This window comes from Melanerpes formicivorus, unplaced genomic scaffold (assembly GCF_026170545.1).
Source record: "Melanerpes formicivorus ecotype bairdi unplaced genomic scaffold, bMelFor1.0.p_v2 SCAF_103, whole genome shotgun sequence".
Classification (NCBI taxonomy): domain Eukaryota; kingdom Metazoa; phylum Chordata; class Aves; order Piciformes; family Picidae; genus Melanerpes; species Melanerpes formicivorus.
Genome location: NW_027142455.1, coordinates 712,765 through 726,776, shown reverse-complemented (window position 1 = coordinate 726,776; position 14,012 = coordinate 712,765). Strand labels below are relative to the sequence as shown.

Here is a 14,012-nt window from a genome sequence, read left to right as displayed (position 1 = left end):
TGTGTGTCCTGCCCTGGGTGCCCTGCCCTGGGTGCCCTGCTCTGGCAGGGGCTTGGACTCAGTGATCTCCAGAGGTCCCTTCCAAGCCCTCCCATTCTCTGAGCTGCCTGTGACAGCTGGCTCTGTCCTGGCTGCTGCTGGAAGATGGTCCCATGGTTGGTTAGCATTCTCTTCCTGTGGCCACAATGAGCTCCCTCTAAGGGAACCTCATTGCCTCCAGCACAAGACCCTTGAGGGTGCCCTGCAGCTGAGGGAAGCCTCCTGAGATTCATAGGAGGTCTGCCCTAGGATCAGGGGAGGGCTGTCTGGGGCCACCCTGACTCCAGGGGATGAGCCATGAAGCACTAATGACAGGACAAGAGGAAAAGGCCTCTGAGCTCATCCAGTCCAAGCAGCAGCCCAGCCCCACCACGGCCACCAAACCCTGGCCCCAGGAGCCATGGCCACAGGAACCCCTCCAGCCATGGGGACTCCACCACCTCCCTGGGCAGCCTCTGCCAGGCCCTGACCACTCTGACACCAAAGACATTTCGCCTCCTCTCCAACCCAAGCCTCCCCTGGCACAATTCCAGGCCAGTTCCTCTCCTGTCCCCTGGTACCAGGGAGAAGCTGCCACTGAACTGTGCAGCTCCCAGGACACATTTCCAAGCATCACCTCACAAATGCTGTGGTCAGAGAGGTGCTGCAGACTGCAGGAGTGGGAGCAGGGCAGGGGCTGCTCAGGTAAAGACCTTGCAGAGATGGCTCAGGCCTGGGCAGGATGCTGCAGTTTGTGCAGTAGCTGGAGTGGACTTTGGGGTTTCAAGTGATCACTTCCTGTCCTGCCCAAGGATTATTGATCAGGCCTGCACTGTCTGAGTGTCCTTTCTCACACCAAGCAAGGTGGGGCAGCCATTGGAGCAATTAGTAAGGACTTAACTAACCAATAGCACTGAGAGGTGGCTGAGGAGAGCCTCAGGAGGCTCAAGAAGGCAAAGTGCAAGGTCCTGCACCTAGCTGAGGGCAGCCCTCAGCACCCATCCAGGCTGGGGGTGAGGAGGTTGAGAGCAGCCCTGCAGAGAAGGCCTTGGGGGTGAAGCTGGGGGGGAGAAGCTGGAGAGGAGGCAGCAATGGGCACTGGCAGCACAGAAGGCCAAGGGCAGCCTGGGCTGCAGCCAAAGCAGTGTGGCCAGAGCTGGAGAGAGGATCCTGCCCCTCTGCTCTGCCCTGGGGAGACCTCAGCTGCAGGGCTGGGGCCAGCTGTGGGGCACCTAGCACAAGAGAGACCTGCAGCTGCTGGAGAGGCTCCAGAGGAGGCCACAGAGATGCTCAGAGGCTGCAGCAGCTCTGCTGTGGGGCCAGGCTGGGAGGGTTGGGGCTGTGCAGCCTGGAGAGGAGAAGGCTGCAGGGAGAGCTCAGAGCTGCAGCTCAATACCTGCAGGGGAGCTGCAGGCAGGCTGGGGAGGGACTGCTCAGGAGGGGCTGTGGGGATAGGCCAAGGGGCAAGGGTTTGGCACTGGAGCAGGGCAGAGTCAGGTTGGAGCTCAGGAGGGAGTTGTGCCCAGGGAGGCTGGGGAGACTCTGTCCCAGGCTGCCCAGGGAGGTGGTTGAGGCTCCATCCCTGGAGCCATTCAGGCTCAGCCTGGCTGTGTCCCTGGGCAGCCTGCTCTGGGCTCTGGCTGGAGCTGTCCCTGCTGCCTGCAGGGGGTTGCACAGGATGCCCTTGGAGGCTCCCTCCCAGCCCCAGGCAGTCTGTGTTCCTCTCCCTGGGGCTCAGCCATCTCCAGAGCTGTTTTGCTTTCTCTGCAGTTTCAGTCACAGCTCACTGCACATCTTCAAGATCTTGCTTACCACAGGAGTGAGAAAAACCCCAACATTCAGATCCTGCTTGGCCTTGTTGTGCCCTGGAACTATTCTGGTGCCTCTGATGCCCATGATTGAGTGCCTAAGGTCACTCCAGCAGTGCCTTGCTTCTGGGTGCACAGTTCAGTAGTGACAGCCAGATTGAAACTGCTGAACCTCACTGCCACCCCAGAGAAGCACCACTGGTTGTGGTGGTCTCTGCAGGTTGGGACTGGTGCAGGTTCAATTCACATTTCTTGTGGAGAAGGCTGAGACACAGCAGCTTGGTCCTGGCATAGAACTACAGCAGGGTTGGCTTGGCAGGGAGCTCAGAGCTCAGCCAGCCCCAAGCCCCTGCCATGGGCAGGGACCCCTCCCACCAGCACAGGCTGCTCAAGGCCTCATCCAGCCTGGTCCTGAACCCCTCCAGGCAGGAGGCAGTCACAGCCTCCCTGGGCAGCCTGTGCCAGAGTCTCCCCAGCCTCACTCTCAACCATTCCTTCCTCCTCTCCACTCTCAATCTCCTCTCTCCCAGCTCAAAGCCATTGTCCCTCAGCCTGGCACTCCCAGCCCTTGTCCAGAGTCCCTCCCCAGCTCTCCTGGAGCCCTTCAGGCACTGCAAGGCTGCTCTGAGGTCTCCCTGCAGCCTTCTCTTCTCCAGGCTGCACAGCCCCAACTCTCCCAGCCTGGCCCCATGCTGGAGGCTCTGCAGCCTCTGGGTTCTTCTGGACCCCCTCCAGAAGCTGCAGGTCCCTCCCATGTCAATGCAGTACATTTCTCTCCTGGCAGACCCAGGGGAACCTTCCTTTCCCAGGAGCAAGCTGGGAATTTCAGGAGGCAGAGCTGCCCCAGGTGACAGCTTTGCCATCTGGGCTGTACCCACATTTCCCCTCTCTCCTCCTGCATCCCACAGGTCATAAACATTGATGGGACCATGAGGAAGACCCTCCTGGAGGATAAGCTTCCACATATATTTGGCTTCACCCTGCTGGGGGATTACATCTACTGGACTGACTGGCAGAGAAGAAGCATTGAAAGGGTGCACAAGATAAAGGCCAGCAGGGACATCATCATTGATCAGCTTCCAGACCTGATGGGCCTGAAGGCAACCAGCGTGTCCAAAGTGTTTGGTAAGCAGCAGCAGCACAGAGTGGGGCTGGAGCAGCTCCCAGGCAGCTCCTGCTGGCTTGTGCAGAGACCAGCTGTGGTCTCATGGGGAGCAAGGCACAGCACTGGGGGCTTCCAGTTCAGTGCCACTGGACACAAGCCTTCCATGGCTCCCACTGCTCTCCCTGAGCTTTGGAGAGGCAGTTTCCACCTCCAGTCTGTAGGAGTCTTTCCCTCTGGTGCTCCAGGGTCTGTTGTATGTGCTTCCTGCACAAAGGCTCCATGGAGGTCAGGCAGGAGAATGCCTTTGCCCCTCTCAGGTGCCCATGACCTTGCCCCCAGGCAACTGGCACTCAGCTCTCAGCTTTGACACTTCAGCTGCACTTCAATCGTAGCAATTCAGTCTTGTCCTGAGCATGAGACCAGCAGCTGGAGCTCTGTCTTCTTGCACTGCACCTGCTGAAGGGTGCAGCCCTCTGCTGGCATCCTGCAGTGATGGCAGAGCCCTGCTGGCCTCCCCCAGGGGAGCTGCATGGAGCCCTGCTGCATGGAGCCCTGCTGGCCTCCCCCAGGGGAGCTGCATGGAGCCCTGCTGCATGGAGCCCTGCTGGCCTCCCTCAGGGGAGCTGCATGGAGCCCTGCTGGCCTCCCCCAGGGGAGCTGCATGGAGCCCTGCTGGCCTCCCTCAGGGGAGCTGCATGGGGCCCTGCTGGCCTCCCCCAGGGGAGCTGCATGGAGCCCTGCTGGCCTCCCTCAGGGGAGCTGCATGGAGCCCTGCTGGCCTCCCTCAGGGGAGCTGCATGGAGCCCTGCTGGCCTCCCTCAGGGGAGCTGCATGGAGCCCTGCTGCATGGGGCCCTGCTGGCCTCCCCCAGGGGAGCTGCAGGGCCTGGGGGCAGCAGGGAAGGGATCACTTGGGTTAAAGTGACTGAGAGTGGCTGCCCCAGGCTCACAGCCAGCAGGCTGCCAGCTTGCACCCTGCCAGGGCAGGCATTCCCAGCCTGCCATGGAGCTTCACTTGCAGGACATTCAAGGCCTTGAGCTGCAAGTTATGGCAGGAGCCTGAAATGTCTATGCCCTAAAAAGGGAGAATCAGAAGAAACCTGAGGGAGAGTGACCTTGGAGAGGGCTTGTTTTGGTCACAGTTTTGGAATGCTTCAGTCTCTGGCTCCAGCAGAGGGAGAAGTGCACACACTGAGCTGGTGTGTCCCCATTCCCCCCACAGCCCCTCCCCACCTGCTCATGGGTGCTCACACAAGGGAATGAGTCTGGGGTTGTGGTGCTCTGTTGGGAGTGCTGTGAGTGAGTCTGCTCAGCCTGAGCTGGCACAGCTGGCAGGGGGCTGCACTCAGGCAGCTCTGTGCTCAGCCCTCTGCACCACTGATGGTACACAGAGGGCACACTGGGGAGCTGGCCACAGAGCCAGGCTGGCCACTGCCTCCAGTGAGGGAGGGAGGACCTTGGGTGGCTGTGTTGGCCCCAGGGTGGCTGTGTTGGTCCCAGGGTGGCTGTGTTGGCCCCAGGGTGGCTGTGTTGGTCCCAGGGTGGCTGTGTTGGCCCCAGGGTGGCTGTGTTGGCCCCAGGGTGGCTGTGTTTGTTGGTCCCAGGGTGGCTGTGTTTGTTGGCCCCAGGGTGGCTGTGTTGGCCCCAGGGTGGCTGTGTTGGCCCCAGGGTGGCTGTGTTTGTTGGCCCCAGGGTGGCTGTGTTTGTTGGCCCCAGGGTGGCTGTGTTGGCCCCAGGGTGGCTGTGTTTGTTGGTCCCAGGGTGGCTGTGTTTGTTGGCCCCAGGGTGGCTGTGTTGGCCCCAGGGTGGCTGTGTTTGTTGGCCCCAGGGTGGCTGTGTTTGTTGGCCCCAGGGTGGCTGTGTTGGCCCCAGGGTGGCTGTGTTTGTTGGCCCCAGGGTGGCTGTGTTTGTTGGCCCCAGGGTGGCTGTGTTGGCCCCAGGGTGGCTGTGTTTGTTGGCCCCAGGGTGGCTGTGTTGGCCCCAGGGTGGCTGTGTTTGTTGGTCCCAGGGTGGCTGTGTTTGTTGGCCCCAGGGTGGCTGTGTTTGTTGGCCCCAGGGTGGCTGTGTTGGCCCCAGGGTGGCTGTGTTTGTTGGTCCCAGGGTGGCTGTGTTTGTTGGCCCCAGGGTGGCTGTGTTGGCCCCAGGGTGGCTGTGTTTGTTGGTCCCAGGGTGGCTGTGTTGGCCCCAGGGTGGCTGTGTTTGTTGGCCCCAGGGTGGCTGTGTTTGTTGGTCCCAGGGTGGCTGTGTTTGTTGGTCCCAGGGTGGCTGTGTTTGTTGGCCCCAGGGTGGCTGTGTTTGTTGGCCCCAGGGTGGCTGTGTTGGCCCCAGGGTGGCTGTGTTGGCCCCAGGGTGGCTGTGTTTGTTGGTCCCAGGGTGGCTGTGTTTGTTGGCCCCAGGGTGGCTGTGTTTGTTGGCCCCAGGGTGGCTGTGTTGGCCCCAGGGTGGCTGTGTTTGTTGGTCCCAGGGTGGCTGTGTTTGTTGGCCCCAGGGTGGCTGTGTTGGCCCCAGGGTGGCTGTGTTTGTTGGTCCCAGGGTGGCTGTGTTGGCCCCAGGGTGGCTGTGTTTGTTGGTCCCAGGGTGGCTGTGTTTGTTGGTCCCAGGGTGGCTGTGTTTGTTGGCCCCAGGGTGGCTGTGTTTGTTGGTCCCAGGGTGGCTGTGTTTGTTGGTCCCAGGGTGGCTGTGTTTGTTGGCCCCAGGGTGGCTGTGTTGGCCCCAGGGTGGCTGTGTTTGTTGGCCCCAGGGTGGCTGTGTTGGCCCCAGGGTGGCTGTGTTTGTTGGCCCCAGGGTGGCTGTGTTTGTTGGCCCCAGGGTGGCTGTGTTTGTTGGCCCCAGGGTGGCTGTGTTTGTTATTCCTAGGGTGCCTGTGGCTGTCTTGGCCCCAGGGCAGCTGTTGGGCTCCCTGGCTGCAGTTGGTGCTGCTGAGGGCCAGACCCTGCTGCCTGATCCTGGGCAGGAGCACAGCAGCACTTTGGAGCAGCCCCTGGGTGTGCAGCTGCCTGCTCAGCTCTCCCCTTCCCCTTCTCCACAGTGCACCAATCTCTCTGTCCTTCTCTTTTGTTTTCCCAAGGCACTAATCCCTGTGCAGAGAACAACGGGGGCTGCAGCCACCTGTGTTTCTTTACACCCCAGGAGGCCAGGTGTGCCTGTCCCATGGGCCTGGAGCTGCTGAGTGACCTCAGGACCTGCATCGTGCCTGAGGCCTTCCTGGTGTTCACCAGCAGGGCAGCGATCCACAGGATCTCCCTGGAGACCAACAACAACGACGTGGCCATCCCCCTCACCGGGGTGAAGGAAGCCTCTGCCCTGGACTTCGATGTCTCTGACAACAGAATCTATTGGACTGATGTCAGCCTGAAGGTATGGCTGGCATGGGCCCCCCCTCAGCAGCTTGCTCTGAGCTCACTGAGCTCCCTCCCTGTTACAGGATCTGGCCTGCAGCTGCCAGTGCTGTCCCTGAGCTGCATCCGGGGGGGCCCTTGGAGACAGGGGCAGAGGCGCTGGTGAATGCACGGCTGGGGGCAGGCATCCTCCTGCCCAGAGACAGAGCTCTCTGCTCAGGCCTAATGCCCCAGCCCTGGGTGCTGCAAGTGCCACATCCACCTCTGCACCTACTGCAGGAAGCCTCTTCTCAGGCCTCAGAGGTGGAGCAGCCTGCTTGGCAGCCCCCCCAGCCTGCTGCCTGCTCCCAGGGCTGACTTGGCAGGCAAGCTGCCCCCCGTGGCAGGTCAGCCTGGCACTGCTTGCTGTCAGGCTGTGGCTCCAGCTTGGCACAGAAGGGGCCAGGCAGCTTGTCCAGTGCCCCCAAGGCTGCCTATCTCAGTGTGCCACCCAGGGCTTGCCAGCTCCTGGCCTGCTTGGCTCGGGCCCAGCTGCATGCTGCAGCGAGTGCTGGGCTGCTGCTCAGTGGTCCTCTGCACAAAGAGTGGGAGAGAAGGACAGGTTCAGCTCCCTGCAGCTGAGCTGCTCTGCCCAGCCTCCCCACAGGCTAACCAACAGCCATCAGACTCTCCTTCTCCATGTGCTGAAGCCACAGGCTCACTGCAGTGGCTGCAGGGCACACACAGCCTCTCCCACAGCCTCTCCCACAGCCTCTGTGGAAGCTTCTGAGGGCTCTGCTGCAGCAGTAGCAGTGCTGAGGGCAGGGTGATGCAGTGCCTGGAGGGGCAGTGCCAGTGTGCCAGTGGTGTGCTGCTGGGGGTGAGGGCAGTGCCAGTGGTGTGCTGCTGGGGGTGAGGGCAGTGGCAGTGCCAGTGGTGTGCTGCTGGAGGTGAGGGCAGTGCCAGTGCCAGTGGTGTGCTGGGGGTGAGGGCAGTGCCAGTGGTGTGCTGCTGGGGGTGAGGGCAGTGGCAGTGCCAGTGGTGTGCTGCTGGAGGTGAGGGCAGTGCCAGTGCCAGTGGTGTGCTGCTGGGGGTGAGGGGCAGTGGCAGTGCCAGTGGTGTGCTGGGGGTGAGGGCAGTGCCAGTGGTGTGCTGCTGGAGGTGAGGGCAGTGCCAGTGCCAGTGGTGTGCTGGGGGTGAGGGCAGTGCCAGTGGTGTGCTGCTGGGGGTGAGGGCAGTGCCAGTGGTGTGCTGCTGGGGGTGAGGGCAGTGGCAGTGCCAGTGGTGTGCTGCTGGAGGTGAGGGCAGTGCCAGTGCCAGTGGTGTGCTGCTGGGGGTGAGGGGCAGTGGCAGTGCCAGTGGTGTGCTGGGGGTGAGGGCAGTGCCAGTGGTGTGCTGCTGGGGGTGAGGGCAGTGGCAGTGCCAGTGGTGTGCTGCTGGGGGTGAGGGGCAGTGGCAGTGCCAGTGGTGTGCTGCTGGGGGTGAGGGCAGTGCCAGTGGTGTGCTGCTGGGGGTGAGGGGCAGTGGCAGTGGTGTGCTGCTGGGGGTGAGGGGCAGTGCCAGTGGTGTGCTGCTGGAGGTGAGGGCAGTGCCAGTGGTGTGCTGCTGGGGGTGAGGGGCAGTGCCAGTGGTGTGCTGCTGGGGGTGAGGGCAGTGCCAGTGGTGTGCTGCTGGAGGTGAGGGCAGTGCCAGTGGTGTGCTGCTGGGGGTGAGGGGCAGTGCCAGTGGTGTGCTGCTGGGGGTGAGGGCAGTGCCAGTGGTGTGCTGCTGGAGGTGAGGGCAGTGCCAGTGGTGTGCTGCTGGGGGTGAGGGCAGTGGCAGTGCCAGTGGTGTGCTGCTGGGGGTGAGGGCAGTGGCAGTGGTGTGCTGCTGGGGGTAAGGGGCAGTGCCAGTGGTGTGCTGCTGGAGGTGAGGGCAGTGGCAGTGCCAGTGGTGTGCTGCTGGGGGTGAGGGCAGTGGCAGTGCCAGTGGTGTGCTGCTGGAGGTGAGGGCAGTGGCAGTGGTGTGCTGCTGGGGGTGAGGGCAGTGCCAGTGGTGTGCTGCTGGGGGTGAGGGGCAGTGCCAGTGGTGTGCTGCTGGGGGTGAGGGCAGTGCCAGTGGTGTGCTGCTGGTGGTGAAGGCAGTGCCAGTGGTGTGCTGCTGGGGGTGAGGGCAGTGGCAGTGCCAGTGGTGTGCTGCTGGAGGTGAGGGCAGTGCCAGTGGTGTGCTGCTGGAGGTGAGGGCAGTGCCAGGGGTGTGCTGCTGGGGGTGAGGGCAGTGCCAGTGGTGTGCTGCTGGGGGTGAGGGCAGTGGCAGTGGTGTGCTGCTGGGGGTGAGGGCAGTGCCAGTGGTGTGCTGCTGGAGGTGAGTGCAGTGCCAGTGGTGTGCTGCTGGGGGTGAGGGCAGTGCCAGTGGTGTGCTGCTGGGGGTGAGGGGCAGTGGCAGTGCCAGTGGTGTGCTGCTGGGGGTGAGGGGCAGTGGCAGTGCCAGTGGTGTGCTGCTGGGGGTGAGGGCAGTGGCAGTGCCAGTGGTGTGCTGCTGGGGGTGAGGGGCAGTGCCAGTGGTGTGCTGCTGGGGGTGAGGGCAGTGCCAGTGGTGTGCTGCTGGGGGTGAGGGGCAGTGCCAGTGGTGTGCTGCTGGGGGTGAGGGGCAGTGCCAGTGGTGTGCTGCTGGAGGTGAGGGCAGTGCCAGTGGTGTGCTGCTGGGGGTGAGGGCAGTGCCAGTGGTGTGCTGCTGGGGGTGAGGGCAGTGCCAGTGGTGTGCTGCTGGGGGTGAGGGCAGTGCCAGTGGTGTGCTGCTGGAGGTGAGGGGCAGTGCCAGTGGTGTGCTGCTGGGGATGAGGGCAGTGCCAGTGGTGTGCTGCTGGGGGTGAGGGGCAGTGCCAGTGCCAGTGGTGTGCTGCTGGGGGTGAGGGCAGTGCCAGTGCTGTGCTGCTGGGGGTGAGGGGCAGTGGCAGTGCCAGTGGTGTGCTGCTGGAGGTGAGGGCAGTGCCAGTGCTGTGCTGCTGGGGGTGAGGGCAGTGCCAGTGGTGTGCTGCTGGGGGTGAGGGGCAGTGCCAGTGGTGTGCTGCTGGGGGTGAGGGCAGTGCCAGTGGTGTGCTGCTGGGGGTGAGGGGCAGTGGCAGTGCCAGTGGTGTGCTGCTGGGGGTGAGGGGCAGTGGCAGTGCCAGTGGTGTGCTGCTGGGGGTGAGGGCAGTGGCAGTGCCAGTGGTGTGCTGCTGGGGGTGAGGGCAGTGCCAGTGGTGTGCTGCTGGGGGTGAGGGGCAGTGGCAGTGCCAGTGGTGTGCTGCTGGGGGTGAGGGGCAGTGCCAGTGGTGTGCTGCTGGGGGTGAGGGCAGTGGCAGTGCCAGTGGTGTGCTGCTGGGGGTGAGGGGCAGTGGCAGTGCCAGTGGTGTGCTGCTGGGGGTGAGGGGCAGTGGCAGTGCCAGTGGTGTGCTGCTGGGGGTGAGGGGCAGTGCCAGTGGTGTGCTGCTGGGGGTGAGGGCAGTGGCAGTGCCAGTGGTGTGCTGCTGGGGGTGAGGGGCAGTGGCAGTGGTGTGCTGCTGGGGGTGAGGGCAGTGCCAGTGGTGTGCTGCTGGGGGTGAGGGGCAGTGGCAGTGCCAGTGGTGTGCTGCTGGGGGTGAGGGCAGTGGCAGTGCCAGTGCTGTGCTGCTGGGGGTGAGGGGCAGTGCCAGTGGTGTGCTGCTGGGGGTGAGGGCAGTGCCAGTGGTGTGCTGCTGGGGGTGAGGGGCAGTGGCAGTGCCAGTGGTGTGCTGCTGGGGGTGAGGGCAGTGGCAGTGCCAGTGGTGTGCTGCTGGGGGTGAGGGCAGTGGCAGTGCCAGTGGTGTGCTGCTGGGGGTGAGGGGCAGTGCCAGTGGTGTGCTGCTGGGGGTGAGGGCAGTGGCAGTGCCAGTGGTGTGCTGCTGGGGGTGAGGGGCAGTGGCAGTGGTGTGCTGCTGGGGGTGAGGGCAGTGCCAGTGGTGTGCTGCTGGGGGTGAGGGCAGTGGCAGTGGTGTGCTGCTGGGGGTGAGGGCAGTGCCAGTGGTGTGCTGCTGGGGGTGAGGGGCAGTGCCAGTGCCAGTGGTGTGCTGCAGACCTCTGGCTCAAGCAGCTGGAGGGTGAGCCCCTGGAGCTGCTCCAGTGCCTGTGTCCCCACTCCCTCCCCTCAGAGCTGGAGCACATTTCCCTTGGCTGTGGCCTCCTGAGCAGCTCTCAGCCAAGGCCTTGCACTCCCCCTGTCCCCTGCAGCTTTGCTCACAGCTTGTGGTCTTCTCCCACCCCCTTGGGCACCCAGCACTGCCCTCCTCTCCTGCCTGCCCTCCCACAGGCTTACCCTGCCAGGGTCCTTTGTCAGCTTGCTGAGGCACTATGGCTGCATGCAGGAGGCTTGCTGATGCTGGCAGCAAGGGCAGGTCGCTGGGCACTGGCCCTGGCACTGGCCCTGGCACTGGCCCTGGCACTTGCCCCTGCCTGATCTGCCTGGGGCTTGTTTCAGTGCTCCTTGTCAGGAGTGGTTTATTTTGTGTGCTCAGTCCTTGCCCTGGGACTTGTTTGCACAGAATCACAGAACATCAAGGGCTGGAAGGGAGCTCTGGAGCTCACCCAGCCCAACCCCTGCCAGAGCAGGGCACCCAGGGCAGGGCACCCAGAACACATCCAGGGGGGTTGGAAAGGCTCCAGAGCAGGAGACTCCACAACCTCTCTGGGCAGCCTGCTCCAGGCTCTGGCAGCCTCACAGGGACAAAGGTTTCCCTTCTGTTCCCCTGGCAGCTCCTCTGCTCCAGCTTGCCCCCAGTGCCCCTTGTGCTGTCCTTGGCCATCCCTGAGCAGAGCCTGGCTCCAGCCCTGCACAGCAGTGAGGTTTTGCTGTGTGCAGAGCAGCCAACTGCTGCAGCTGGCTGATCAGGGGAAACCTTTGCATTGAGACTGCTCTGAGCTGTGTGCTCTGGGGTGGAAAACACTGCAAGAGGCTCAGTCCTCTGTGAAAAGCCACAGACCTGGAGTACAAACAGAGGAGGGGCAAGGAGGACTCTGCAGGTGCATTGAAACCATGCCCTGCTGAGGTGCCTGGGGCTGGGCAGCAGGAGCCGGCAGCTCTCTGGAAGCTAAGCTCCTCTGCCCCTGGGGCAGTGTCCGTAGGCAGCAGCCTCCCCAGGGGGTGTTTGTTGCCCAGCTGTGCCCTGCTGTCTTGCAGACCATCAGCAGAGCCTTCCTGAACGGCAGCTCGGTGGAGCACGTGGTGGAGTTCGGGCTGGACTACCCCGAGGGCATGGCTGTGGACTGGATGGGCAAGAACCTGTACTGGGCAGACACCGGCACCAACCGCATCGAGGTGGCTCGCCTGGACGGGCAGCACAGGCAGGTGCTGCTCTGGAAGGACCTGGACAACCCCAGGTCTCTGGCTCTCGACCCCACCAGAGGGTAAGCAGTGTTGCTGCGGGGGGTTGTGTGTGCGGTGCTGCGGGGGGCAGCGTCCTGGCAGCCTCCAGCTCCCTTTCAGCAGGGGCTCCGAGGGGCTGCAGAGGCAGACCGAGAGCTGCCTCTCTCCAGCCCCAGGGCGCTCTCACGCCGCACAGCACCACCTGCCCTCCGCCCTCCCCTGGCGATGGGGTTTTGCCCCCAGAAGCGGCAGGCAGTGTGAGAGGTGAGGTGCAGCTGAGGGCTGCTGTGTTGCAGGTTCATGTACTGGACGGAGTGGGGCGGGAAGCCCAGGATCGTGCGCGCCTTCATGGACGGCACCAACAGCCTCACCCTGGTGGACAAGGTGGGGCGTGCCAACGACCTCACCATCGACTATGTGGACCAGAGGCTCTACTGGACTGACCTGGACACCAGCATGATTGAGTCATCAAATATGCTGGGTAAGGTGTGGTGCTCTGCAGCAGCAGTGTGGGGCGGCCGCCAGGCAGCGCGGTGCATGGTGGTGCTGTGGACTCACAGCATGGGCTGGGCTGGAAGGGAGCTCCAGAGCTCAGCCAGCCCAAGCCCTGCACCCAGCAGGGACATCCTCCCCTGGAGCAGGCTGCCCAGAGCCCTCTCCAGCCTCCCCTGGAACAGCTCCAGGGATGGAGCCTCAGCCACCTCCCTGGGCAGCCTGCTGCAGTGTTCCAGCAGCCTCCTGGGGCAGAACTTGTTCCTCACATCCAATCTCCATCTGCTCTGCTCTGCTCTGAAGCCATTGCCCCTGGTCCTGTCCCTTCAGGCCTTTGGGCACAGTCTCTCTGGAGTCTTCTTTTCACCATGAGAGGAAATGGAGAGTTAAATGGTTAAGGAGATGAAAAAGCCCTTCCTACAAATCATGTGACGATTTGCATTGCCTGCACCATGCAGCAGCATGGGGCTTGGTCTGCTGCTAAGCACCTCCATGGAGAAGGACCTTGGAGTCCTCGTGGACAATAAGTTCTTCATGGGACAGCAGTGTGCCCTGGTGGCCAAGAAGGCCAATGGTATCCTGGGGTGCATTAAGAGGACTCTGACCAGCAGGTCAGTGGAGGTTCTTCTGCTCTGCTGTGGCCTGGTGAGGCCACATCTGGAATACTGTGTGAGTTCTAGGCTCCCCAGTTCAAGGAGAGAGAGTCCAGTGGAGGCTGTGAGGATGCTGGAGGGCCTGGAACAGCTGTGTCAGGAAAGGCTGAGAGCCCAGGGGCTGGTGAGTGTGGAGAAGAGAAGGCTGAGAGGGGATCTGAGCAATGTCTGCAAATATCTGAGGGGTGGGGGCCAGGAAGAAGGGGCCAGGCTCTGCTCAGTGCTGTCTGTGGCAGGACTTGCTTGCATTTGTTGCTTTGGGATGCATTATGCTTGGAGAAATGAAATAGCCAGAGGCAAGGCTGAACCAGAAGCTGTGGCAGTGAGCAGAGCCATGGCACTGACACCAGCTATGCTGAGTGGAACTGAAGCTGAACCTACTCTTAGTGTTCCTTTGTGGGGAGAAAGAGAGGGATGAGCGCTGGAGCTGACAGTGTTCCAGCCACTGGGCTCCTGGGTTGAGGAGCTGCTGTTAGGCTTGGCCTGCATTGTGCAGTGCCCCCCTCCTTGGCAGGAGAGGTGCTAGTGAATGCTGCTGCTGGAAACATCTAACCCCAGCAGCCCTCTGAAGTGGGGGGTGAGTGTTTGCCCAGCTGAACCTTGGCCAACAGGAGCAAAGCCATCACTCCTTTGGGAGCTTCTCCTCCATCTCAACACCTCCCACCAGCCCAGCTTGCTCAAGGCCCCATCCAGCCTGCTCTTCAACACTTCCAGGAATGAGGCACCCACAGCTTCCCTGGGCAGCCTGTTCCAGGCCCTCACCAGCCTCAGAGTACAGAACTTCTTCCTAATGCTGAGCACAACTCTCCCCTGCTCCGGTTTCAAACCGTTGCCTCTTGTCCTTCGCCACAGGCTCCCACACAGCCTCCCTCTCCAGCCTTCCTGCTGGCTCCTGCAGGCTCAGTGGCTGGAGGGAAACGGCTCCATGCTTTGGTGTGCAGGCTCTTCATTCTTCCTCCAGCCTGGGCCAAATGGGAGAGGCCATGGGAAGGAAAATGAGGTGTTCTGGGTGTTCAGGGTGGGAGGAGATGCTGCTGCTGAAGGCTGCATCTTCCTTTGCAGCAAAGCAGGAGAGGTTTATCCGCAGAGCTTTGTGTTTAGGGAGGTGGTTTGCAGTGAGCCTGACCTGGGTCAGCAGTGCACCTCTGACAGAGGCCCCCTCGTGCTCCAGGAGGTGCTAAATCTGCTGTGACTGTTGCTAACTGAGCCACCCAGTGTGGGGGTGCTGTGGTGTCTGCCAGGCAGGTGGTTTCCTCCTCCCTGGTGGTCTCTGGATGCTGAAT

General features: G+C 62.7%; 1 protein-coding gene across 1 annotated transcript in view; it reads left to right on the top strand.

Moving 5' to 3' along the window:
• LRP5 (LDL receptor related protein 5) overlaps positions 1-14,012 on the top strand; it is a 141,572-nt gene that overhangs the window by 98,734 nt on the left and 28,826 nt on the right. Inside the window, exons 8-11 of the mRNA XM_068166684.1 lie at positions 2,735-2,951; positions 5,998-6,287; positions 11,399-11,625; positions 11,881-12,065. Coding sequence (XP_068022785.1) covers positions 2,735-2,951; positions 5,998-6,287; positions 11,399-11,625; positions 11,881-12,065 — 919 coding nt within the window. The remainder of the gene's footprint in view (positions 1-2,734; positions 2,952-5,997; positions 6,288-11,398; positions 11,626-11,880; positions 12,066-14,012) is intronic.